At 43.2% G+C, this 25,390-nt stretch overlaps 2 protein-coding genes across 2 annotated transcripts; both read left to right on the forward strand.

The window, feature by feature from the left end:
- Positions 1–22,601, forward strand: LOC134070606 (collagen alpha-1(I) chain-like). Its single transcript, XM_062526997.1, has 30 exons — positions 1–69; positions 376–429; positions 814–921; positions 1,233–1,286; positions 2,056–2,154; positions 2,968–3,021; positions 4,470–4,568; positions 5,080–5,133; positions 5,566–5,619; positions 5,868–5,921; positions 6,222–6,275; positions 6,394–6,438; positions 6,630–6,728; positions 7,088–7,195; positions 7,467–7,574; positions 8,175–8,228; positions 9,225–9,278; positions 9,687–9,794; positions 10,177–10,230; positions 11,004–11,057; positions 11,264–11,425; positions 13,045–13,152; positions 13,633–13,740; positions 15,714–15,767; positions 18,285–18,392; positions 19,116–19,169; positions 20,327–20,434; positions 21,124–21,177; positions 21,635–21,756; positions 22,541–22,601. The coding sequence occupies exons 1-30, from the start codon at positions 1–3 to the stop codon at positions 22,599–22,601; spliced, it is 2,376 nt and encodes a 791-aa protein (XP_062382981.1).
- A 10-nt stretch (positions 22,602–22,611) lies between these two features.
- Positions 22,612–24,734, forward strand: LOC134070162 (collagen alpha-1(II) chain-like). The gene is made up of 4 exons (XM_062526419.1): positions 22,612–22,817; positions 23,187–23,374; positions 23,672–23,914; positions 24,305–24,734. The coding sequence occupies exons 1-4, from the start codon at positions 22,682–22,684 to the stop codon at positions 24,449–24,451; spliced, it is 714 nt and encodes a 237-aa protein (XP_062382403.1). The 5' UTR covers positions 22,612–22,681; the 3' UTR covers positions 24,452–24,734.
- The last annotated feature ends 656 nt before the right edge of the window (positions 24,735–25,390 follow it).

The raw sequence follows: 25,390 nt of genomic DNA on the forward strand, positions 1-25,390 counted from the left end.
ATGCCAGGTGATCGGGGTGAAAAAGGACATCCAGGCACCAGTGGCGGACTAGGACCAAAAGGCAGCCGGGTAGGTTACATTACAAGACGCCTCCTCCTTCGAACGTCGTTCCCGACTTTGAATATTCAGACACGACAATGGAAATTTGTCGGCCACGACAACACAATTGTGGCAAAATCAGGCTGAAATCGTGTAGTCTGTACAGGCCATTGAATCAATGTTTTACTAACCTCCTCTGGCACTAGTTCAGAAAATCACAGCACAGAAACATCTGTAGGATCTCAGTTGATCAGGCCGTGTGCCTTTTGTGTAGAGTTAAGTGGTGAACTGTTGTTGTGTGGAAACAAAATGTGAACTTTGACCTTTGCCTGGTAGGGTCTTCCTGGAGATATTGGAGAGAAGGGGGAACCTGGTACGAAGGGAGATACGGTGAGTCCTTTTGCACAACCTCACACACACAAATACACACACACACACACACACAAACACACACACACACACACACACACACACACACACACACACACACACACACACACTCATACACAGATACACACATACACACGTGCACACACCACACACACACACACAGAGAGAGACACACACATACAAAAATACACACACACACACACACACACACACACACACACACAACCACACATGCACTAACTCATGCATACACACACACACACACACACACACATACACACTAAATGCAGGAAAATAATTCACAATTCCTTCATCACCACTTACAGTATGCTACACTCCAAAAAAGGCTTTACATACCACTCAATCCCCCCGTCCTTCTCTCAGGGAGGTCAAGGAATTGTGGGTCCTCCTGGGCCTACAGGCCGCAGTGGACAAAGAGGACCGCCTGGAATAAAAGGAACACCAGGACTATCGGGACTACCGGGCGAACAGGTACACACACACATACGCACACACACACACACACACACACACACACACACACACACACACACACACACACTGTATACACACAAACCCTGCCATCTACATATTCAGATAGGACATTGTATCAGGAATTGAGTGGGAGAGAAGCAAAGGGTGGGATGGGAAAATGGCTGGTTGGCCGTTTTAAACTAAATACAATTTTTTAACACAGCATTTTCAGGAAGCATTCACTGTAACTTTTAATGTGATCTCTTTGATGTGATCTTTGTTTGTGTTTGTGTTTGTGTTTGCTTTGTTTGTTTGTTTGTTTTGCCCAGGGATGGATGGGCGCACAAGGTCCTCCTGGTGCAAGTGGCGGACCTGGTCCGAAGGTGAGTTCAATGGACACATACTGTCACAGTAGTGTGAGTGTGTGAGTCTCTAGGAAGCAGCCTGGCACACACACACACACACACACACACACACACACACACACACACACACAGACACAGACACAGACACAGACACACACACACACACACACACACACACACACACACACACCAGTAGCCACACCAAAAGTCTTTGGGACGTCACCTCAACCAAGGGTAGCTTTTTCAGACCAATAAACCAGTAAAAAAAAAAACTCACGGACTACTTAGTTAAAATGAGAGTAGACCTCCTTCAACAGTATATTACACAATAGGCCTACTCACTTTACCACCTTGATTATTGGCTTTACACCTTACTTATTGTGTCAGAAGTTTCACATTGAGAAAAGCTTATGGAGAAGCAGCAAAAAGGGAATCGCTGTCCAAGGTGCTGAAATGACCAGTTGCATGCTTATTGTTGCAGTGAGAACACATGTGTGTGTGAGTGTGTGTGTGTTGTGTTTGTGAGTGGTGTGTGTGTTTAGTGCAATAACACAGGTAATCATATGAATAGAGAAAGAAAAGGGTGAATGGGAGGTGAAAACTCTATGTTGTGTAGTGTTTTTCTCCTTATATATGTTTTCTCTCCCCCTTGTGCCCTTCTCTCTCTCCCTCTCTCTCTCTCTCTCTCTCTCTCTCTCTCTCTCTCTCTCTCTCTCTCTCTCTCTCTCTCTCTCTCTCTCTCTCTCTCTCTCTCTCTCTCTCTCTCCTCTGGCTTCACTTGTTGTAGGGTCTGGTCGGAGGAGATGGCTACAAGGGTCCCAAGGGAGAGGCTGGTTCAAAGGGTGAAACTGGTATAGAAGGTATCCCTGGAACAAAGGGGCACAAGGTAAGACATCACTCAAAAAAAACAACAACAAACTTGTTGGATTTACTTAACTCAGTTAGGTTTACAACCGAGTTGTACAACCAAAACCGAGTTGTGTTGGATTTACAGCGTAACTCCATGGAAAATTGACCCAGGGTCTTTTTCTGCATTAAAACACAACAAATAAACCACACAGACAGTATTTTTCATTGATCAACCACTAAAGAGCTTGCTCTGGGATATACTGTATCCTATAGCCCCAAATCGCGGTGGATTATCTAAAGGCGGTGAGCTAAACTCTTCTCAGATAGCATTGTCTAAACAGTAATATTGTTCAAAACAGTACCAATCCTCGTCAGTAGCTTGCTCAGGAACCCTACACATAAAATGAAGCTCCAACAACATTTGGTGAACCTTGAGTTTATTACAAAAGACTTAATAGCAACCCAGTATCGCAAGAATTCGTTGTACTGTCACAGTCATTTGGTTAATCTATCATTCGTGCTGGGATTGAAGGAGATGGTTGAGGTACAGTTGGTTAGTGTTGTTAACACTTACAAGTGTTGTTGTCTTCTATAATAAGCTCCGGGTTCTCTGGATAGATAGATAGATAGATAGATAGATAGATAGATAGATAGATAGATAGATAGATAGATAGATAGATAGATAGATAGATAGATTGATAGATTGATAGATATTGTAGATAGATACTTTATTGATCCCCAAGGGGAAATTCAAGCTCTAAACATTGTTGGAGCTTTGTTTTAAGTGTGCTTGTCCTGCTATTTGTTATATAATTGCTCTCTGTTTTACATCTGCTTTCCTCTCAAACAGGGACCCACGGGTGAACCAGGTCCATCTGGAAGAGATGGTGGCAAAGGTCATCAGGTAAGTTTGATCAAGACTTGTCTTTCTATTTTAGAATAAAAGTGTGCATTAAAAAATGCATGTGTACCGTGTCCAAGGGGGAAGGGCTCAAGCCTTGAGATTATAACGACAATGTAAAGTACAAGTACTCTGCGAGGCTAGGGAGAACCCGTTAGAAATAAAGCCCAAAACTAAACTGCTCACAAAAAGTAAGGAAACTTGACTTTGGCCCATTATATCTCCCCTTTAGTAATACCAACCAGTAAAGTGTTTCATATAATTTTTATTGTTGATTTGTCACCTTTACAATGAGGTATAGTTGGTAAGCATAGGGCAATCATGGAATGAGCAATACAGCCAAATGTCTGAGTAGTGCCAACCAAAAATGTGCCAAAATGGCCAGTAATAGGGTTCTGCTGCCAGACATCTCGTTTTGGGCTTCAAGTGCTACCAGGTGAGTTTAGATACCGGGATGAGATTCTGGAGCCAGTGGCACTTCCATATCTCCAGAATATGGGACCAAATGCCCCCATAGAGCTGGGATCATCAGAGAGTACCTCCAGAATTTGGGGAGTGGAGAGGATGGAATGGCCTGCCGTGACGTGAATCCAGACCTCAACCCAATTGAACACTTGTGGGATCAGCTTGGGCGTGCTGTACGTGCCAGAGTCACCAACAGAACCAGGTTGGCTGACTTAACAGATCCTTATCGAGGAATAGAATGCCATCCCACAGCAGAATGTAGCCAGGTTGGTGACCAGCATGAGAAGAAGGTGCCAAGCTGTTGTGGCTGCATATGGATCCTCTACACGCTACTGAGGACCCTGACACTGAGTATAAAATGAACGAATGCATGCCTAACATGTTTTGTTTTCCTCATTTCTGTGCATGGAGAGTGCAATCATCAATGCTTGAAGTAACAAAGGTGAATTCCAACAGCATAACAGGCCATTTTGGCACATTTTTCGTTGGCACTACTTACACGTTTGCTTGTGTTGCTCATTCCATGGGAGCCCAATGCTTACAAGCTGTACCTCATTGTAAAGGTGACTAATACACGATGAAAATGACATAAAACACTTTAGTGATTGGTATTGTTAAAGTGGAGATATAATGGGCCAAAGTCAAGTTTCCTTACTTTTTGTGAGCGGTTTACATTGGATGCCTTTTTTAAGGCCATTTCACCTGAGGAAGGTCTACTTGACCGAAGCGTTGTGGATAAATGTTCATGGAAAGTGTGCCGGATTTTCTCTGTAAAGGGGCCATTTTTACAAACAAACAAACAAACAAACAAACAAAAAAAAATGTGTTAAGGCTACTCCACCTACTTGACCGAAACGTTGTGGATAAATGTTTATGGACAGTGTGCGGGATTTTCTCTGCAATTTTGAACCCCCCCCCCCCCAAAAAAAAAAAAAAATGTGTATATTTGAAACGTTTAAAATATTTGACATTCTGTGTGTTTCCAGGGTAAACCAGGAGCAGACGGGGCCTCTGGGCCTGCAGGCCCTCCTGGATCTAGAGGTCCAGTGGGAGGAGTGGGATTAAGAGGAGGCCCTGGAGAGAGAGTAAGCCTTTGCCTTTACCCAAACACATCTCTCATTTACAGTAGCTTCTGAAAACGGCAGTTTTTGAAAACTACATTCTTGGAAAGCATCAAACCTAGAACTATTCTGTCAGGATCATGGTTACAAGTGTGTGTGTGTGTGTGTGTGTGTGTGTGTGTGTGTGTGTGTGTGTGTGTGTGTGTGTGTGCGTGCGCGTGTGCGTGTGTGTGGGTGTCAAGATTACCTGTCGGGGCTAATTTGAGCCAGCCAATATACTGTATATTCTGAAAGTGTAAAGCCCAACGCCCATTAGACACGTACGCGGCGCGCCGCGCCACGAAAAAAATTAGAACTCCATTGTTTTCAATGGAGCAAAGCCCACTGGAAACGTCTGCCGTGCAGCAGCCGCACAGAGATAGAAAACTATTCTAAAATCCTGCGCGGCAAGCCCAGACCGCCGAACACCGCTGAACGGCGTGTCTGGTGGGCGTTGGGCTTAAGACTTCAATCTCGTTCTCTATGTTTCCTTCAGGGAGCCCCAGGTTCTCCTGGAGTGAAGGGAGAGGATGGAGGACCAGGTTCAGATGTGAGTTTGCCCAATCTCTCAGACTTTCAAACAATTATCTATCAGCCTATCTTTCTATCTATCTATCTATCTATCTATCTATCTATCTATCTACTGTACAGTATCTGTCTGTCTCTGTCTGTCTGTCTGTCTGTCTGTCTGTCTGTCTGTCTATTTAAGCCTGTGTTGCACAGATGACACACACAGTCTGACTGTCTATAGAGTATGTCTATATGTCTGTAACAGATGACACACACAGTCTGTGTGTTTGTCAATCTGAAATTTGAAGAAAAACAGTCACTAGTCTTTTGATTTGTTTGTTCGTTTATTGGAGCCATTTTTTCTGTCTCTCTCCCTCTCTCTCTCTCTCTCTCTCTCTCTCTCTCTCTCTCTCTCTCTCTCTCTCTCTCTCTCTCTCTCTCTCTCTCTCTCTCTCTCTGGCTCCAAAACTAGGGACCCAAAGGGATGAGAGGTGCCATCGGACCGCCAGGCATTGCTGGTGCACGTGTAGGTGGCCACTTCACTGACACATCACACACACACACACACACACACACACACACACACACACACACACACACACACACACACACACACACACACACACACACACACACACACACACAAACATTCACACACACACACCACTCATTATTCACTGTAAAAAATTAAAGTACTAAGCATTTTGTTTTACCTTCTGCTTATTCTATTATGTTGTCGCTGTACTGTAACTCTGTTCTGTTCTGCATCACTAGGGACCACCAGGGACAAAAGGAGAGCCTGGAGGTCCTGGCATGATGGGCATGGCAGTAAGATGAACACCAAGACACTGGAGCATACAGAAATATGAAACACACACACACACACACACACACACACACACACACACACACACACACACACACACATTCTCCAGTACACAAGGTGCATATACACACATACACATATCAACATCCACGCACCCACTTGAATACAAATGATTATATGGAGGATATCCTTTGAGGAAAGGATGATATACTTTGAGGAATCAGATGAATGAGACTGGAAAACGAATTACCCTAACCCCCCCCCTCTCTCTCTCTCTCTCTCTCTCTCTCTCTCTCTCTCAGGGCCTCCCAGGAGCCCCAGGCACCAGAGGAACCAAGGGTGGCAAAGGGCCACTGGTAGGAATCAGAGCATTAACTGAAACTCGTGTTATGGCACGGCACAGTAATATGAATAAAAGACTGTGAAATGTGGTAACATGAATAACATCTTTGTTGCTTTTCACTCTCTGAACAGGGACTTCCTGGGAGACAAGGCCCCAATGGGCTGGCTGGACAAAAAGTGAGTGAGTCACGCCACTTACGCCATTAGCGTTGGGCTGTGTTATACAGCACGCTTGCGTATTCCATTGCACACGATGTGCTTTCGCGTTTTTTTAGAGCAAAAAACATAAAGACAAGTTCGAAACATGAATTTGAGTGTGTATTTATGTGTGTGTGTGTGTGTGTGTGTGTGTTTGTGCCCTCCCTCAGGGTGATAGAGGAAACCCTGGAGAGATCGGTACTACCGGTCCAAATGGAGTTCCCGGTCCCCCGGGAAGGTCCGGTAACGCGGGGAAAAAAGGCGGCACGGTACGGTATTGCTCTCTGGTGGTTTTCTTGGTGGTTGGTTTAAATATCAATGGAGGTGATGTCATCCAGAATGGCTGATGCCGGTGCCTTTAACTACCTTGATGATGATTTACAATAAACTCACATGCGTTCAAAATGCATGGCTAATTATCTGTCATGTGATAACGATGCACCACACCACTGTCACTCTCTCTCTCTCTCTCTGTCTGTCTCTCTCTCTCAATCTCTCTCTGTCTCTTTGTCTGTCTCTCTATCTCTCTCTCTGTCTGTGTCTCTCTCAATCTCTCTCTCTGTCCGTGTGTCTGTTTCTTTCTGTCTCTCTCGCTCTGTCTCTCTCTCTCTCTCCTTCTCTTCCCCAGGGCGACATGGGTCTGCCAGGGTCACCTGGTCCTGTAGGTCCGAAGGGAATGGTGGGTGCTAATGGTGATCGCGGTTTTGATGGCGAGCCTGGCACGCCAGGTGATAAAGTGAGTTTTTAAGCACCTTTCTTAAATTCAATTATATTATATTAATTTATAGAAATTATCTAAATTCAATTATATTACATTCAATTTAATATCGACTCTTTTCAAATCGAATAATGCTTTATACATGTGAATGAATAGCATTATACAGTACATACAATATAATTGTTGCCAAATGTACCGGTGTGAGTTATTCAATATTGACTCTCTAATATATATATATTTTTTATATATATGCCATATAACACCCTGCTGTGTCTTCTTCATCCTGTAGGGGGAGCCGGCAGAAGGTGGTGCGGATGGTAAAGACGGCAAAGATGGAGGTCCCGGACCGAGAGGTCCGTCTGGACCTCCAGGTCCAAAAGGACCCGCTGGCGAGAGGGTAAGGTCACGAGAGATGTGCGGTTGAGCTAGCCTAGAAATCTAGATGCCCCTAGCGGCCGCGGATCTAATTTGCTGCTGGGGTAGTCTATATATATATATATATATATATATATATATATATACTGTATAGAGTCGGTGGGCTGGCTTAACATGATGATGATCTTGATGTGGGTCTGGCTCGTCAGGCTAGGGTTGAGCTTCAGTGCCCTTACAGGAACTACTTCAGTTTGTCTACAGAGACTCTCTCCATAGCGTAGATGTTTAAAGTTTTTTTTTTGTTGCCTTGTTAATGGCTTAAAAATAAAAGTATTTTGACGTAGCAAAGATACGATAGGGCTATGCTATTCATATATTGATGTTGTTTTGGTCCCAAACAAAATAGACCCTAGGTTGTTAAACCAGATTTTCCCTTTGAATGGTTTTCACATGTCACTGCAACCATGACACGGATGTACTCAGACATTCAGATTTTCAGACGGTTTGTGGAATTCCGGTGGAATTCCAGTATCATGGAATGGTCAAATATCATGAAAGAAAGAGAATAGCATACACATCAAAAGAAACTCTATCTCAATAACTCTGTCTGGCTTTGTCACAGGGAGAAGCTGGAGGTGCTGGTCCACCAGGAAGACCTGGTGAGCGTGGCCCTGATGTAAGTTCACAACAGTTGCTCTGAGTCGAAGGCTGCCAAAAACCTCTGTCAAATGCTTCCTAAATAGTTAGTTTTGTGGTCTAGGAAATGGTGAGGAAATGTTCAACAGTGCTGCACAATCTCCAAGATGACCTCCTCAAATTCCTTTTTTGGTCCACACACCAAAGATATTCAGTTTATTTTTCATAGCGCAAAATGTAAACCTGTAAAAATCAAAGACACTTTAAACATTTCTCAAACCAATTAATTGAAATAGTTGCCAGTTAATTTGATAGTTGACAGATAAATTAGATGTGTGGTTTGTGGAGATGTTGTGTTTTTACAGGCTGTTGAGCTCAATTAACAACAAGGGCCGCGTTTCCCAGATTAGTTTAGAAGCTCTTAAGTGCTAAGAACTTCTTAGGAGCGTTCTCAGAGCGTTCTTAGAGCGCTCCTAAGAAGATCTTAGCACTTAAGAGCTTCTTAACGAATCTGGGAAACCCGGCCAATGTTTCATCTGACTCGGGGACCATTGCCCTTTTTTCAGTTAGAATTCAAATTAGAGCAGGCCAGGGTTCTCATCGGTCATGGAATTTCTGGAATATCATGGAATTTTGGAAAATCTATTCCAGACGTGGAAAGTCAGGGAATTGTATCTTTTCGGGGGCATAGACATGGAATATCAGGGACTTTTGTTGTAGTAGGCCTATATCTGGTTAGCTTTACTACTCACTTGAGTAGCCCACATTTATTTATTCAATGCCCATTTATTCATCTCCAGCTCTAAAGAAATAAAAGATTATTGAATGCTACACGGCTGCTCTAAAAATTGTTGATTGATATATTGTGCAATTAATTATATACTAAGTCATGGATATTCCATTTTTTTGTTTGGGAACGTCATGGAAAAGTCATGGAATTTTACATTTGACTTAGAGTGGGAATGCCGATGTGTATTACCCTCTTCCTGCTTCCCTCTTTTAACGTGCCACTACACATTATATTGTCCTTCTGTAGGGTGAATCGGGAGAAGATGGTCTTCACGGCCCTCCTGGTATCCCTGGACCTAAGGTAAGAGTTGATCTGTTCCAGCGATAGAGTCCTCCAGAGAGATGCTAGAATGTATACGGTGTACACATGTACGCTGAAGCATGCTGGTTGCAGCCACCTTACTACTTGATTGTATGATGGCAGGGTAGAGTGTGCACTGAAAAGACTAATAAAACAGAATCTGTGACTCTCTGTCTACTGTATCTGGCCTCGTTTGCCAGATTTGTTAAGAAGCTCTTAAGTGCTAGGAACGTCTTAAGAGTGTTCTAAGAACGTTCTAAGAATGTTCCTAAGAAGTTCTTAACACTAATGAGCTTCTTAACGAATCTGTGAAAAGCGGCCTCTGTCTGCCTGGCTGTCGGTCTCTTCCTCAATCTCTTTCCCTCTCTTTCTCTTTCTGCTGGTCCACATCTCACTCTTCCTCCACAGGGACACAATGGTATGGATGCTGAGAAAGGGGAGGATGGCGACCCAGGTCCCAAAGGCAATCCTGGACCTCCTGGAATTGCTGGTATCAAAGGAGGTGTTGGTCGACCGGTAAGATTACGTACAAAAACAAATGAGTTTGGCAAAGGTCCTAAGACACCCTGAGACAGTGAGCACATTTACGTGAATGTTAATATTCCGATATTAAGACGATATTTGATAACTGAAGTAAAGTACGGTGAGTAACCGAAGTAAGGTACAATCACCTGTGTATTCTGCGTTGGTGTGTGTGTGTGTGTCCCATCTGTGTGTGTGAGTGAGAGTGTGTGTATATGTGTGTGTGTGTGTGTGTGTGTGTGTGTGTGTGTGTGTGTGAGTTTGAGTGTGAGTTTGAGAGTGTGTGAGTGTGAGTGTGTGAGTGTGTGTGTGTGTGTGTGAGTGTGTGTGTGTGTGTGTGTGTGTGTGTGGTTGACACTGTTTCTGTACCTTTTAGGGCCCTGTAGGTCCTTTTGGAAACCGAGGTGATTCTGGCCCTCCAGGTCCTCAGGTGAGAAGTCTTCATCAACGATGTCAACAGTCTAAAGTTATAATAACAGTTAACTCTGCTTAAACTATTTATTGATTTTGGATTGGACAAGAGTCATTCCATAATGGCTTGGTCAGATTACACGATTTCATCCCGATTTTGCCCCGATTTTGTCGTAGCCAATCAATTTCAAGCGTCATCCTTGCACATCACCACTCGGACTGTTTGACCTCCTGAAATAACCCAGCACTGATATTGAATTGACCTGCATTACGGTGCGGTCACACGCTTGCGTCCGCCAACGTATGCATCATTTGCATCATCAACGTCAGCATATTTCCATAAACGCGTACTGGTTGGTTTGTCAGTGTTCTAAAATTTGCATAAACTGAATTTCATTGGCTGGCGCCTGCGCGATCCGTCAAAAGTTGAACATTTCTCAACTTTTTAACGGAGGCAACGTATCCCAGGCAACACATCGGACCCACAATTCAGTGTGGCATCAAATGAAGCCCAGCCAATGTAAAGTGAATGGGAAAGCAACAGACGAACGTTGGCAGACCCAAGCGTGTGACCGCACCGTTAATGGATTGCATTCATCACATGCATTCTTGATAAGGTGGAGAGGGCAGTATTCACATCACAACATTCACATCTCTTTTAGAGGGTGAAGAATGAACAAACAAAAATGGAAATAAAGATGAAATCATAATCTGTTTGTGCGCTGTGTGTGTGTGTCTGTGTGTGTGTCTGTGTCTGTGTCTGTGTCTGTGTGTGTGTGTGTGTTTGTGTAGGGATCATCAGGACTACCTGGACCTATCGGTCCACTGGGACCTCCTGGACCTCAGGTTAGTTCCTCTCCGTCTTTATCTATTTACTCTTATCTCTCTGATTTCATTTCAAATCTGATATGACCTCAGTGGATGTGAGGTAACCCAGAGGCATTTGGTGTTGCTTTGACTCAAACTTTTTCTTCGATATTTTTCCACAATTCCGATTTCAATTTCCATATCATTTTTCTTTCATTTTTCCCATCCTTTCATTTTCATCGTAGGGAGGGCCAGGGGAACCAGGGCTTCTAGGGAAAATAGGAAAACAGGGCCCTAAAGGTTTGGCTGGGGCAAGAGGTCCCCCTGGAGGTAGTGGTCCAGACGGCACTATTGGGCCACCTGGTGAACCCGGTTTTGTCGGAGAACGCGGGAAGTATGGTGCTCCGGTGAGTTCTACAATCCCCTTCAAGCCCACAAACACTGCTGTGGCAATTTTCTGTTTAGGTTTATGTGATTTAGAAGACACGTTTGTCCAAAGCGACATACAATTCTAACAGTACAATATTTAAAATAAGAAACAAACAAACGGTTATAATAATAAAAAAAAAAACCGTTGGTAGGACTACATCAAAGAAAGTAATGATAACGATAATGTCACAGCATCAACAATCAGTAATAAAAAATAAAAAAAAATTGTAGCGTATGTAATGTATCCCTTAATATCCACACACACATTTTATGCCTACTTAATATTTATTTCCATGCCAACCAGGATTTTGGAAAACGTAGTCTGTAGTATGTTCGCAGTGAATTAGCTAATTTAAGGCCAGTTCAAACCGAAGATTCACGACGGTCTGAGACGGTTGCGGAGAGCAGTTGCGGCGGTGTGACAAAAGTTGCAAGCAGTTGCAAGCAGTTTCAAGCCGTCGCTAAACATTCAACATGTCAAATCTTAGTTGCAGAGTTTTAGAACACTTTTGCGCGGAGCTATTGTGACGTAGGCTGAAAACTTCTATCTCGTCCTCACACCTAGACTGTTGTTATGGTAACATTGTTGCCGTTTTAATGTCGTTGCAGTGGTCTGAACGCCCAAGTTTTAGGACACATCGTTGCAGAAAGTTGCTAGTTTTTAGAATGTTGCAGCTCGTCTCGTCGCGGATCTTGTGTTTGAACTGGCCTTTAGGATTATAGTCACAGGCCACATTGGTTGGGGCAACTATCACTGGAGGTCAATGGTGAAACAGGTTTCTCTGATTGGAAATCAGACAGGTGTCTCTGAAATCTTATCAAAGTCTTCTGGTGTAAGGATGGCGAGTTGGCAAATTATGTGTGTTCTTAACATCACTTTCTCAGCTTGATCTACGCGTTAAAGAGACCCTATGCAACTTTTTCATAGTCATAAAATCACTCAGAAATCGTTGATTTGCTTGACTGACCAGTTTAATCGAAAACACTAATATTTCCTCCCACCCCCAGTGTCCCTATCCGCTATTGCAACCTTGCAGTTTCTGCAGGAGGCGATCGCTCTTGTTTACATCTGGAAGTCTGAGACTCGTAAGGAACAAGAAGAACCACGCTTGCAATTTATATATTTGCATAGCCTATATATGTATAAATATACACGCTAAAGCTGTAGGGGAAGCTCTGCAGAGAAATATACAAGCATAAAACGAGCGAAAACGAAAAGTGAAAGCCAATCCTGCATAGTATACCTTTAACATCACTTTCTCAGCTTGATCTACGCGTCAACAGGAGCCATTGCTGGCCAATACTAAACATCAAACTTGTTTTGTGGGGCGATGGATAAACAAACAAAAATCATAATTTGATATCTCAATTACTAATTCTAATTATTATTCATTATTAGTAGTAGAATTGTTTTATAAAAGCATTTGTGAGTTTCATGTAGTTTGGTTAGTTACTAATTTAATATGTCTGTCTGTCTGCTGGTTGATTGGTTGGTTGGCTTGTCTTTCTTTTAGAGACTTTAACCTCTCCATCCTTCCATCTATCCTTCCACACATCCATCCATCTGTGAATTACCATCTTTTCCTTTCTCACACAGGGTAAACCTGGGCTCCCAGGGCCAGGGGGACTCGTTGGAGGCGGAGGGCCTCCTGGTATACCAGGCGCCAGAGGCTACACTGGCGGTTCGGGAGCCCCTGGAATAGCTGTGAGTTTGTCATCCTTCCCAAAGGGCCGTTCACATCAGGAACGATTAACTATCCATGGGTTTTAATCAGGTCCCTTTCCACAGTTGTATCAAATCAAGCGCCTTGATTATCAATGTAGACTGCATGGTGCTTGATTAATACACCTGTGGAAAGGGACCTGATGGGCTGTCAGCTTTTTATCGCCCCAATCACTCTGAAAGTGATCCACGATATTTTCTTTGTGTTGTTATTGTTATAGTTTACGTGTGAATGTAAACATTCATATTAGCTAGAACGATACTGTTTTGCTGGTGTCGTAGTTATCGTTCTTCATGTGAACGAATGAGTTCAAAACATTCTGGTCCTTTCCGGATCCCACCCCTACTCTCTCTCCCATTAATTTCCTGTCACTCTCCTCCCTCTCCTACCTCTATCATTAAAGGCATAAAAGCCCAAAAATATATACTTTAAAAAAAAAAAAACATGTTGTGTCTTGCCAGGGAGTGCCAGGCGGAGTCGGACCGAAAGGCAGCCGAGGGGATAACGGCCCCCGTGGGCCCAACGGTGCTGCTGGACCAGCAGGACTCCCAGGAGAGGCAGGCAAGGAGGTGAGGAGCCAGGAACTTTTTCTTTTTTTTTTTCTTTTAATTAAAAGGAATTAAAATTCCTTGACGGCAAAAATGTTTTTACATTCCAGCGACATGTTGTAAGAATTGCCAATGCACTGGGTTAATGTCTAATAAGAGAAGTCTGCACACCTCTGGGTAGTTTTCTTGCTTTCTTTTCTCTCGCTGCACTGGATGTCAGATTCAATGCACTGTGGTACCTATTTAACATGAAGGCCCAGTGAGTTGCAAACTGCCGAAAAGAGTTATCCTCCTGCTGCGTGGCCCTAGCCTGATTGCCATCGACTTGAAAGGCTGTGTGAGACTTTAGTCTGACCATGAGCCTATGCTAACACCAAGCGCTCTCCAAGCGCTGGTCGACCCGCCTCCTTTAAGTGCCTCAATTTGCTACTGGTCGATGTCAGAAAGCGGTTTGCAGAGTTTAAACCAATAACAACACTCTTTCCTCTGCCTTGAACACGCCTCTACCCAGAGCCGTTGGAGCTGCTCAAAGTTGATTGGTTCTCGACCAAAGGGGGCAGTTCCGCATATTTGGGGAATTCAGAAATCCTTCCCGATTAGCAGTTGACCAGACCAGCGACAGCAACGCCGAAGGTGTTAAGTCACTGGGAAGGGTGTGCCAGGCTAGCGTGGCCCAGCAATGTTACAATACCTCCCAGGCGCACCTCCGCAATTTCAAAGTCAGTTTGTTATGTTACAATAAAATAACTATATACTGTACTGTGCATAGTAATGCATCAAGCAAAGCATTACATTACATATCCTCAAGCATGGGCTGTCCCGGTTTGCCTTAAGATAAGCTGACTATGAGTTCCCATTGGCAGTGCCTGACGCCAGAGAGGGTTAAAGCGGAGCGAGAGGCGCAAACGTTCGATCATTTCCGCGTTCTGTCTTCGCAAAGGGTAGGGGGGCTAAATCCCCCTTTAAAGAGACCCTATTCAACTTTTTCATAGTCATAAAATCGCTCAGAGATCGTTGTTTTGCTTGACTGACCAGTTTCATCGAAAACAGTAATATTTCCTCCCGCCCCCAGTGTCCCTATCCGCTATTGCAACCTTGCAACTTTCTGATGAGCGATCGTCTTCAGTTTACATCTGGAAGTCAGAGACGCGTAAGGAACAAGAAGAACCACGCTTGCAATTTATATATTTATATATAGCCTATATAAATATACACGCTAAAGCTGTCGGGGAAGCTCTGCAGAGAAATATGCAAGCATAAAACGAGCGAAAACGAAAAACAAAACCGAAACCAGAGATGAAATCGCCAATCCTGCATAATTCCTCTTTAAGCAGACCTGTTAACATTCGAACTGAACTGCTTGCCAATCTGACAGAGATCGATATCCCACTATGACGTCTTGGCGACACACCTCTTTAAGCAGACAGGAACTGTTTGAATTTTTCTTCCATAGAGATGCATTATGTTGCTCTATCTTGTCAGTAATTAAGGATCTTTGCTGACGCTCCTGTGTGGTCAAGTAGCTACAGTACATCTCCAGGTCCTGTTGTCTCCTTTTCTGAGTGCTGTTATCGTCCCCTGGCTATTATCTGCCCCAATAACCACCACCTGACCCTAAGCTGATACAGTGGCATGCAATGAATGATGTTCGCTCGAGCTAAAATTGGAGTTGGTTAACTAGCCAACCAGCCAATGAGTTGTAGTTGTGTGTGTTCCCTCAGAGTGGTGAATAGTTGAGTAAAGACGAGATCAGACAGGACACTTTTTTTTTTTAAGTGAACTGTTTTGCAGTTTTTTTCTGTCTTTTAATATTGACTGTAAACAGCTTGCACATGGTTTAAGCAGCATTTTTTTAAACAGCATTTTGCAGAGTCAAATTGGAAAAAAGTTCAAGTTCCAAGTTCGGTTCATGTCGTTAGTGTATTTTACAAGTACCAATTATCCTATCTGTTCATGGTGAGTCATAAGACTGCTCTTTCTCTCTACGAATCTAGGGAACTCCAGGTCACAAAGGCCCGCAAGGACCACGTGGTCCATTAGGATCAAAGGTAAGCTGTACCGTAGGTTTGTTTGCACTTCCGTCGCATAGTTTTATCATCTCCTGTTGTTATGGTCACTGTGGTTGTTATGTTTCTGTTGTTCTAGTTTTATTGTGTTCTGTTGCTACAGTATGTTCACTTCCACTGCAATGTTCTATTGTGTCATGTTACTGTGTTCTATTATTTTATTCTATACTCACTCATACCCAGTTCCCGTGGAGTTATATAAAGCACTCTATGCAAGACACCATTTTGGAATCACTTTTACAGGCAGATGAACTTCCTGTTTACATTAATACATTGGCAGATATGGGTCTTTTCTGTAGTCCTTGTCTTCAAGACCTTGTCTTACGGTAATGTAGGCCTACTTCATGAAAATGCTGTGTGCCACTCCCCCCAGCAAACAGAGAAAGGGTTTTCAACCTTAAACTAGAAATGCAATTCCAAGGAATTACCAGTGCATGAAAATGCAAAAATAGATAGATAATGTAGATATGGTTACTAAGGTGTAGCTAGGGTAAACATGGTGGTTGCATAGTTTACAGAGAGTTGATAGTGTGAAGGTAGACAGTTTAAAGATGAAACATTCCAGCTCTAACTTAACTAATGATTTCTATTCATGTTCAAATGTTGATTAGCTAACTTAGGTAATGATTTCTAGCAGTTACGCTAAAAATGCTAATTATGCTAGCAATGCTAACTTTATTAACAATGCTAACCAGGTTGATTAGCTAACTTAACAATGATTTCTAGCAGTAATGCTAAAAATGCTAACTATGCTAACAATGCTAAATTTGCTAATAATGCTAACCAGGTTGATTAGCTAACTTAGTTGATGATTTTTTGCAGTTATGCTAAAAATGCTAACAATGCTAACTATGCTAACCATGCTAACTAGCTAACTTGCTAGTGAGGACTTTTATTTTGAAACATTTGTAGCTAGGGTATCCATGGTGGCCACTATCAAGAAACAAGAAGTTACTGCAGTATAATCATGTTGGTTGCTATGGAAACGGTCATAAACACTTAATTTTAATGGTTGCTATGTTGGTTGCTAGGTACATGGAGGTTTCATGTAGTTGACTGGAGGCATAGTGGATGATAACTGACAGTTGGAATGGTTGAACAGTTCAATAGTTGAGTAGTTTCAATGGTTAAATGATTTAATAGTGTATTATTGCATTGAGGACTTTTATTTTGAAACAGTTGTGGACAGAGGAAACAGTTAACAGGATATGTAGTCTTCTGAGAGACTGTATGCTTATGCTGCATTCCAGACCTCATCCAAACGAGTGGGAGGTGGGACCTACCCTACCTGAAAGGTTCTACCTCGCACTTCAAAGTGTTCCAAGCATTTTGGAGTGGGAGGTTTAGAAAACATGGGTGACCGCCGTAACGTTAGCATACCGTCGTAACGTTAGCATATTAGATAGATAGATGATAGATACAGTAGATAGATACTTTATTGATCCCCAAGGGGAAATTAGGCTAGGCTAACTGTATAACGTTATAACGTTACTTTCAAAATACGTTGTATTCTTTGTTGGCACAATTTTAAGTCATAATATGAAGAACAAGTTAATTACTGTGTCTAAAACAACCCTATACCCTAAAGTTTATAGCGTATTTCTTGAAGTTACCTCTCACGGAGCATGTCTCCATGGGCGCCGTCATAACCCTCCCACTTCATTTTGTCGAGGTTGGGGCAGGTTGAGCTCCTACGAGTTCGCGAGTAGGAGCTCCCACTTCGACAGGCGTTCCAGTGCATCTTTCGTAGTTGGAGGTAGGATAAATCCCACATCCCACTAATTTAAATGCTGTCTGGAATGCACCAATAAAGCCAGAAAAACTGACAGTTGGTGCCCCGGTGGCCGGCCACCTGGCGTAAGATTCTAATTGCTGCCGTGATGTCATAATGAGCAATGTTAAGTCTATGGGGGAAAAGCTCAATGTTAAGTCTATGGGGGAATCGTTTTTTAATTAATAGTTTAAAAAGTATAAAAGTTACAAAGTTGAAAAGTCTTACCACACATGTCCTAAGTAAGACCTACGTAACACAGTTTGAATGAAGTTTCTACGTTAAACGGTTCAAGCTGCATCAAATGCGTTAGAAGAAGTAGAAGAATAAGAAGCCTAGGAAGAACAGTACAGTGCATTTTCATGCACTGTAACAAGCCACTGATGTAACTAGTGCTGTGCGATACTACGGTATCGTTGTACGATAGAAAAATGTCTATCGTACGATACAGTTAAACAAGCCACTGATGTAAGTGTAACTGAACTCGCAAGATTACTTTAGCTATTTTCTTCAACTAGCAATAGCCTACTTTAAACCAAAGATCATGCTCCGCTCTAGAATCTTTGCTTTAAACTGACAGGCTAGCAATCAGTCATTTTTTGCCATAGTGTGCAGTGGAAAAATGAAGTTGGTCTGCCGTTATAAGTGAATCCAAAATGCATATTCCTATTCCTTCTGTGATATCGTGATTACGACTAACCTTTGCAAAATGGTTTGCCCAATGGCAGGGGGACAGAGGGGAGTCAGGGCCAGAGGGACTTCCTGGGATACAGGGACAACCGGGTCCAATGGGACCAATGGGACCGGACGGCCCTGAGGGTAACCGTGGTCCGGCGGTGAGTGACTCGCAACCAAGCAAACCCATCCCTTATCAATAACTCCTATAGGATTCCAATCAGCTTTGGAACCAATGGGATCCTGTAGGATTGGCAATCGTATAGGATTCCAATACGATTTGGAACCAAAATCCTGTAGGATTCCTAAATCCTATGGGATTGTTGTTATTGAAATCCCTTATCAAAAACCTCTGTAGGATTAAAATCAGATTCGGAGCCAATGGTATCCTATAGGATTGGCAATCGTATAGGATTCCAATCAGATTTGGAACCAAAATCCTATAGGATTCCTAAATCTGTTCGGTTTCTGCTAATGTCCGTAGTGGAGTGAATTTGTATTTCTCAAGGACGCAGTAGATCTTAGAGCAAAACACACACTCACACACACACACACATGAACATACCTTTGCTGTACAGTCCAGCTTTGGCACCAATTCATAACATCAAAACACACACACACACACACACACACACACACACACACACACACACACACACACTTTTGCTATACAGTCCAGCGGTGGCACCAAATCATTCCACCAACATTGCAGAAATATAGCCTGTGCTCCACAGCCCTTGAGGACCTGACTGGACACTGAGTGATTCTCCTGCGGTGATTTTGGTGTTGTTCTGTCTGTTCTATGCTCAGAGTGATTTTGGTGTTGTTCTGTCTGTTCTATGCTCAGAGTGATTTTGGTGTTGTTCTGTCTGTTCTATGCTCAGGGTGCCAAAGGCCCGGACGGCGGTCCCGGAAGACTCGGGCCTGTAGGACCCACGGTAGGTCCTCGCCGACTACTACTCCGCACCTGACACATCACACAAACAAACAGAGGTGGAAAAGTCCTACCACATATCTTCTTCTTCTTCTTCTTCTTCTTCTTCTTCTTCTTCTTCTTCTTCTTCTTCTTCTTCTTCTTCTTCTTCTTCTTCTTCTTCTTCTTCTTCTTCCTCTGCTTCCTCTTCTTCTTCTTCTTCTTCTTCCTCTGCTTCCTCTTCTTCTTCCTCTGCTTCCTCTTCTTCTTCTTCTTCTTCTTCCTCTGCTTCCTCTTCTTCTTCCTCTTCCTCTCCTTCTTCTTCCTCTTCTTCCTCTTCCTCCTTCTTCTTCTTCCTCTTCTTACTTCCTCTTCCCCTTCTTCCTCTTCCTCTTCTTCCTCTTCCTCCTACTTCTTCTTCTTCTTCTTCTTCTTCTTCTTCTTCTTCTTCTTCTTCTTCCAGGTAGAACAGCTAATAGATTAAATCACCTGTGTGAAGTGCACAGGTGGAAGCAATACATGATGGACTATTGCTTTCTGAAGCTGGAGCTTTCCACCTCTGCAAATACACAAATGTTTCTTGTCTCTACGCGGCACTGTAGCACTAAAGGCCTTTTTTCACCGACAGAGAACCGGCTCCGTTCCCGTTCGCGAACCAACATTTGAACCGTTCGTCGCGTTTTCACCAAACAAAAGCCGGTTCGGAACGTGGGACCTTGGTTCGGAAGTTGAACCAAAAAATAGTTGGTTTTTCCTGCGAACCGGAGTGGGCGTGTCATTGCGTCTTTCAGAGGGAAGAAGGCTAAAAGCATGAGTTTTCCGTCCATATCAACTGTTGCCATGAGTAAACAAAACGATTCAACTAGCATTACACTGCAGACGTTGACTAGCATTTTAAACTGCTAGTTTCTGCCGTTTTTATGGGACAACTGGTCATATCATTCTCCCGTTTATGCATCTCATTAACTTTTGATTTTGCATGCACCACCCATTGTTGATGACACATCCTTGGTTCTGTTCAGAACTGGTGTAAATGCGGGCTGGTTCACTAGATAGCACCACGGTTCAAAGAATTCTGAACGGCACCAGTTCAACACCAGGTTCGTTCTTGGTGAAAAAACGCTATATGAGGAGCACTGTTTCCCTTGTTGCTCAGCTTGGCCTCTGCTCTGTCCCCTACAGGGTCCCGTTGGTCCTGCTGGAGATAAGGGAGAGAAAGGAGTTTCTGGGGACTTTGGCATCAAAGGACACAAAGGTTTCAATGGGATGGCTGGCTTGATAGGAGCAGTGGTAAGGGCCATCAATCTATCCCATTTTCAGGATTCCCCAATCTTCACCAAGACATAAAAGACAAAACAAACAAAATTAACAAATAATGACATAAATAAATGTAATACATTTTTTAAAAAGGAAAAATTCCACATCAACTTAGTCCAATTGATTGCATATGTATTTATATGCCATATATGTCCAAAATGGCTGCTGTGAGAACGCTTCGTACCAGTGTGCACAGAGCAGCTGTTTCAGTAATGGACTCCACCCAGGCTGTTTTAGAGAGAGATCTTTTACTGCAGCAATCAGACTTTTACAACAGCAACCATCACTGCTCACAGCGATACCATCTGTTTCTTATTTATGTTTTCTTGTTTTCTTGTTTTCTGTTTCTTGATTGTGGTCTGACTGCTGCTTCAACAACCATCCCTCTCTCCTAATCTCTTTCACAAGATTACAGTAATGAAGTTAATGTAAAGTTTACCTAATCTGATTATGGTAATGGAGTTCATGTAAAGTGTCTTTCTTTCATGAGATTCCGGTAATGCAGTTCATGTAAAAGATGATCTAATCTGATTATGGTAATGCAGTTCATGTTAAGTTTACCGTATCTGATTACGGTAATGAAGGTCATGTAAAAGACATCTAATCTGATTGCGGTAATGACGTTCAAGTAAAAAATGATCTAATCTGATGCCTAACTTCAGGGGCCCCCTGGAGACGCTGGTGTTGCTGGTGAGCCAGGCAGAGTAGGACCCCAGGTAAGCAGACCCGGCACTTACACACACACACACACACACACAGAGAGACACACTCACATACACACACACATACTGTTTGTATGTAGGGCACAAAAAGTAAATATCAAGCATGCCTTTCAGTTCGATCAATTTGTTAACAGCTATGTGGACAAATACATATGTGTTTAAACATTGTACACCACATACTGTACAGTACCTGAAAAAAAAACTGCTGTGGTGTTGTATCTGACAGACTTGTGGGCAGTAGTAGTGTAGTGTAATGGTTAAAGTTAAAGAGCTGAGCTAGCATGCAATAGCCTGAGTAATTTGGGGGTTCAATTTCCGGCTTCCACTAGTGTGCCCTTGAATAAGTCTCTTCACCCAAGTTGCTGTGGGGACAGTGGCCCTTGGACAGAAGCGTCTGGTAAAGGAATACGAATATAACTTGTCATGTCCTTCTTTTCTCGTCCTCTGCCAGGGATACAACGGTCGAGATGGAGCCGCCGGGAAGGACGGGCCAGATGGTCTTCCAGGCCCAATCGGACCACCGGGGGGTAGGGGAATCGGCGGCGACACAGGACCTCCAGTACGTCCCCATATGTTTGGAAATTTGAGTTTAGGTTTTGGAAGACAAACTTTAGATTAAAAAAAACCACAATAATGTTTGTGGTATAACTTTAGACAGATGTAATATACGCAACGCATAACAACTCCAACAATACCTGCAATGGTTACAGTCAGAAGTGGACATTCCTGGTTCCAGAGAGTAAAAGTCCTGCCAGATATTCTTTCTACCTGTGCACTTTCTACAGGTGATTAGGATGAGCTGGTTTACTAACTGGTTGGATCGAATACTTGGCAGGGCTTTTAGGCTGCATTTAGACTGCCAGTTTGAAGCGACCCAAATCCGATTCTCTCATGTGGCATGTATCCGATCTGTGCCCCGACAGTGTAAACAGTAAAAAAAAACACATGAATTCCGATCTCCGATCGGATACAGGCCCCTTTCCTTTGTGAATTTGAATCAGATATGGATCGGATATTTGTTCATGTGTCTACAGTCTAAACAGACAAATCGGATATTCCAGTGCAATGCGTCCCACACGTCATTAATCTGTGACAATTTTGGCCGATTGTGGTTTTGAATCAGATATGGATCGGATATTTGTTCATGTGTCTACAGTCATACACACAAATCGGATATTCCAGTGCAATGCGTCCCACACGTCATTAATCTGTGACAATTTTGTCCGATTGTGGTTTTGAATCAGATATGGATCGGATATTTGTTCATGTGTCTACAGTCATACACACAAATCGGATATTCCAGTGCAATGCGTCCCACACGTCATTAATCTCCTGGATATATTTGTGACTTCCCCAGGGTCCCCCTGGTCAACCTGGGCAGCCCGGTCCCCCGGGACCTCCAGGCCCAGGCCCAATAATTAACGGATGGGGCCCACCACCAGGGCCAATCAAAGGGTACTTTAGAGATGATCCCGCTGCTGAGGCCAGCAGGCCTAACATGGGCGTGGAGATCGACTCCAGCTTGGACACCCTGAGCCAGAAGATCCAGGGCATCCGAAGGCCCGCCGGGAGCCGCGAGAACCCCTCCCTCACGTGCCGGACGCTGCAGAGAGACCAGCGGGAGTTGACGAGCGGTGAGGGAGTAACCTGCACAGCACACTGTTTATTATGCTCATGTCTATGTTCACATTCATGTTGTTGTTGTTGTTGTTGATGTTGATGTAGATGTAGATGTAGATGTAGATGTAGATGTAGATGTAGATGTTGTTGTTGCTGTTTGTTTGTCTATGTCTATGTCTATGTTCATGTTATTGCTATTGTTTATGTTTGTCTATCTTCATGTTCATGTTACTTCCAGTAGCTGATGCTTTGATCCAAAAAAGTGACTTACAGTACACCATCATAGAATAACAATAAACATTACATAGGCATTAGAATTAAAAGGATTAAAGTAAAGTCGCATTAAATTGAATTAGTGCCTCCCCTCGTCTCCCTTCGCTCAGGCTCTTACTGGGTCGACCCCAACCAGGGCTCTCCTCTTGATGCTATTAAGGTCTTCTGCAACATGGAGACTGGCGAGACCTGCGTCTCCCCGTCCCAGGCCAGCGTTCCTCAGAAGAACTGGTACAGCAGCAAGAACAAGGACAAGAAGCACGTCTGGTTCAGCGAGTCCATGTCCGGCGGCTTCCAGGTAAACAGCTAGAGACGGCTGCGTGGGACAGTTCAATCATCCGCCATTTTTGTTTTCAATGACAGTGCAGCACTCAAACTAATGTGGCTGCATGGTCTCCATGTTTTTGACGGAAAAGAAGCATATCGCCCATTTGACCAAAACTTTGTAAATAAGAACATACTATAAATATGAAAAACGATAAACAATACCAACACACACACACACACACACACACACACACACACACACACACACACACACACACACACACACACACACAAACTCACGCTTGACTTTCTCTCTCTCTGTTTCCAGTTCCAGTATGGAGAGGAAGGCTCAGATCCTGAAAGCGTAAACATCCAGCTGAACTTCATCCGACTGTTCTCCAAACGAGGCCACCAGAACGTCACGTACCACTGCAAGAACAGCATCGCCTACGTGGACCAGGCCTCGGGCAACCTGAAGAGCGCTCTGCTCCTGCAGGGGTCCAACGAGGTCAGCATCAAGGCCGAGGGCAACAGCCGCTTCACCTACAAAGTCTCCGAAGACGGATGCAAGGTCAGTCTGGTGCCGTCGTGCGTGTTTGAGGATCCAGTTCACTTCTGCAGAACATTCACCTTCACCTTGTCTCCTCACACACATACACTGCTGTTTAAATACTGTGGGATTCTTTGACGAAAGCAAAGCAAAAGGTTCTGCTTCAATTGATAGAATGCTAATTTTCTAAACTTGTTAATGACTATATTGCCTACAGTATAATTTTTGGTTGTTTATTTCATACCCAAACTAATTCCATGCATGTTTCCATGAAAAACAAGGACATTTCTAAATTACTCTAAACCTTTGAACAACGATGTATATCTCTTGTATACTGTGTGTTTTACTCCATAAGAGACATTAAGGGGGTGAGATATTAACTAACTCATTTTTTCCTCTGATGCCTTGCAGGCACACAGTGGCACATGGGGTAAGACCGTCATCCGCTTCAAGACAACCAAACTCGCCCACTTGCCGATCGTTGACATCGCTCCTATGGATGTTGGTGCTGCAGATCAGGAATTTGGTGTGGATGTTGGTCCAGTGTGCTTCTCCTGAAATGGAGATTTGTTGGACTTGGTGCTCTTTTTGTCTTACGATGAGACTTGTTTAATGTTTCGTTTTCAATTATTTTTTTGTGGACCTTTTTTCTTCAACCATCCCGTTGTCACTGTGTTTTTTGTTTTTTTGTTTTTTCGTTGTCAGATGAACGAAAGAAAATAATTTGTAACTGGACACTGTAAATTCTAGGCAAAGGAAACCAAAGTGAACGGAGGAAAATGTGATAGTTCTGAAAAATCCTTTGAGCATTTTATTTGTTGTTCTGTCAAATGCAGGAGAAACTAGCACATTACTTCTCGTTTTTAAGAAATAAAGAGAACTGAAAGCGACACCGTGCTGCGTCCCGTGTTGTGTTCCCACCTGTCTTTTCAAAAACATTTCAAGGCAAATATTTACTTTCCATGAAGCAAATAGGATGAAACTTGATAACTTGTTGTGTTGCATTTGTTATTGTAAACTCAGCTACCCTCAATGAGAAATGAATAAAGGTTGAATGAATGAATGACAATAGATATAGATACTGTAGAGCGATAGATGGATATACTTTATTCATTCACAAGGGGAAATTACAGAAAAAATTGTATACTAATAAAATACCTTGTTTTCATACAAGGATTGCAACATTCACAAAACACAGCACTACACATACTGTCCTCAGTCTCATCTTTTGATCAAGCTGAACCTCACAGTGGTTCACTGCTGTTAATCACAGTGGCGCCAGTGGGGTGTCAACCCAGGAAATAGGACCACATCAAGTCACATAAGTTAAACTCACCTACTGGATGAACATCACACCAGCACATGCACATCCAGACGTGTTCTAATGGACCTTATGCACGAGGTAGCTCGTTTGTTCGAGGTAGTGTAGTCTGCCTCTAACCACTTAAGTCCTGAGTTAATCAGAAATCATAGTTTTAGAAAGTGGTCAATAAAATC

This window comes from Sardina pilchardus, chromosome 22, assembly GCF_963854185.1.
Source record: "Sardina pilchardus chromosome 22, fSarPil1.1, whole genome shotgun sequence".
Classification (NCBI taxonomy): Eukaryota; Metazoa; Chordata; class Actinopteri; order Clupeiformes; family Clupeidae; genus Sardina; species Sardina pilchardus.

Coding starts and splice junctions, on each gene's coding strand:
- LOC134070606 (XM_062526997.1), top strand. CDS start 1: ATGCCAGGTGATCGGGGTGAAAAAGGACATCCAGGCACCAGTGGCGGA. Junction 70..375: donor TAGGACCAAAAGGCAGCCGG/GTAGGTTACATT, acceptor TTTGCCTGGTAG/GGTCTTCCTGGAGATATTGG. Junction 9,279..9,686: donor CTGGTATCCCTGGACCTAAG/GTAAGAGTTGAT, acceptor CTTCCTCCACAG/GGACACAATGGTATGGATGC.
- LOC134070162 (XM_062526419.1), top strand. CDS start 22,682: ATGGGCGTGGAGATCGACTCCAGCTTGGACACCCTGAGCCAGAAGATC. Junction 22,818..23,186: donor CCAGCGGGAGTTGACGAGCG/GTGAGGGAGTAA, acceptor CCCTTCGCTCAG/GCTCTTACTGGGTCGACCCC. Junction 23,915..24,304: donor TCTCCGAAGACGGATGCAAG/GTCAGTCTGGTG, acceptor GATGCCTTGCAG/GCACACAGTGGCACATGGGG.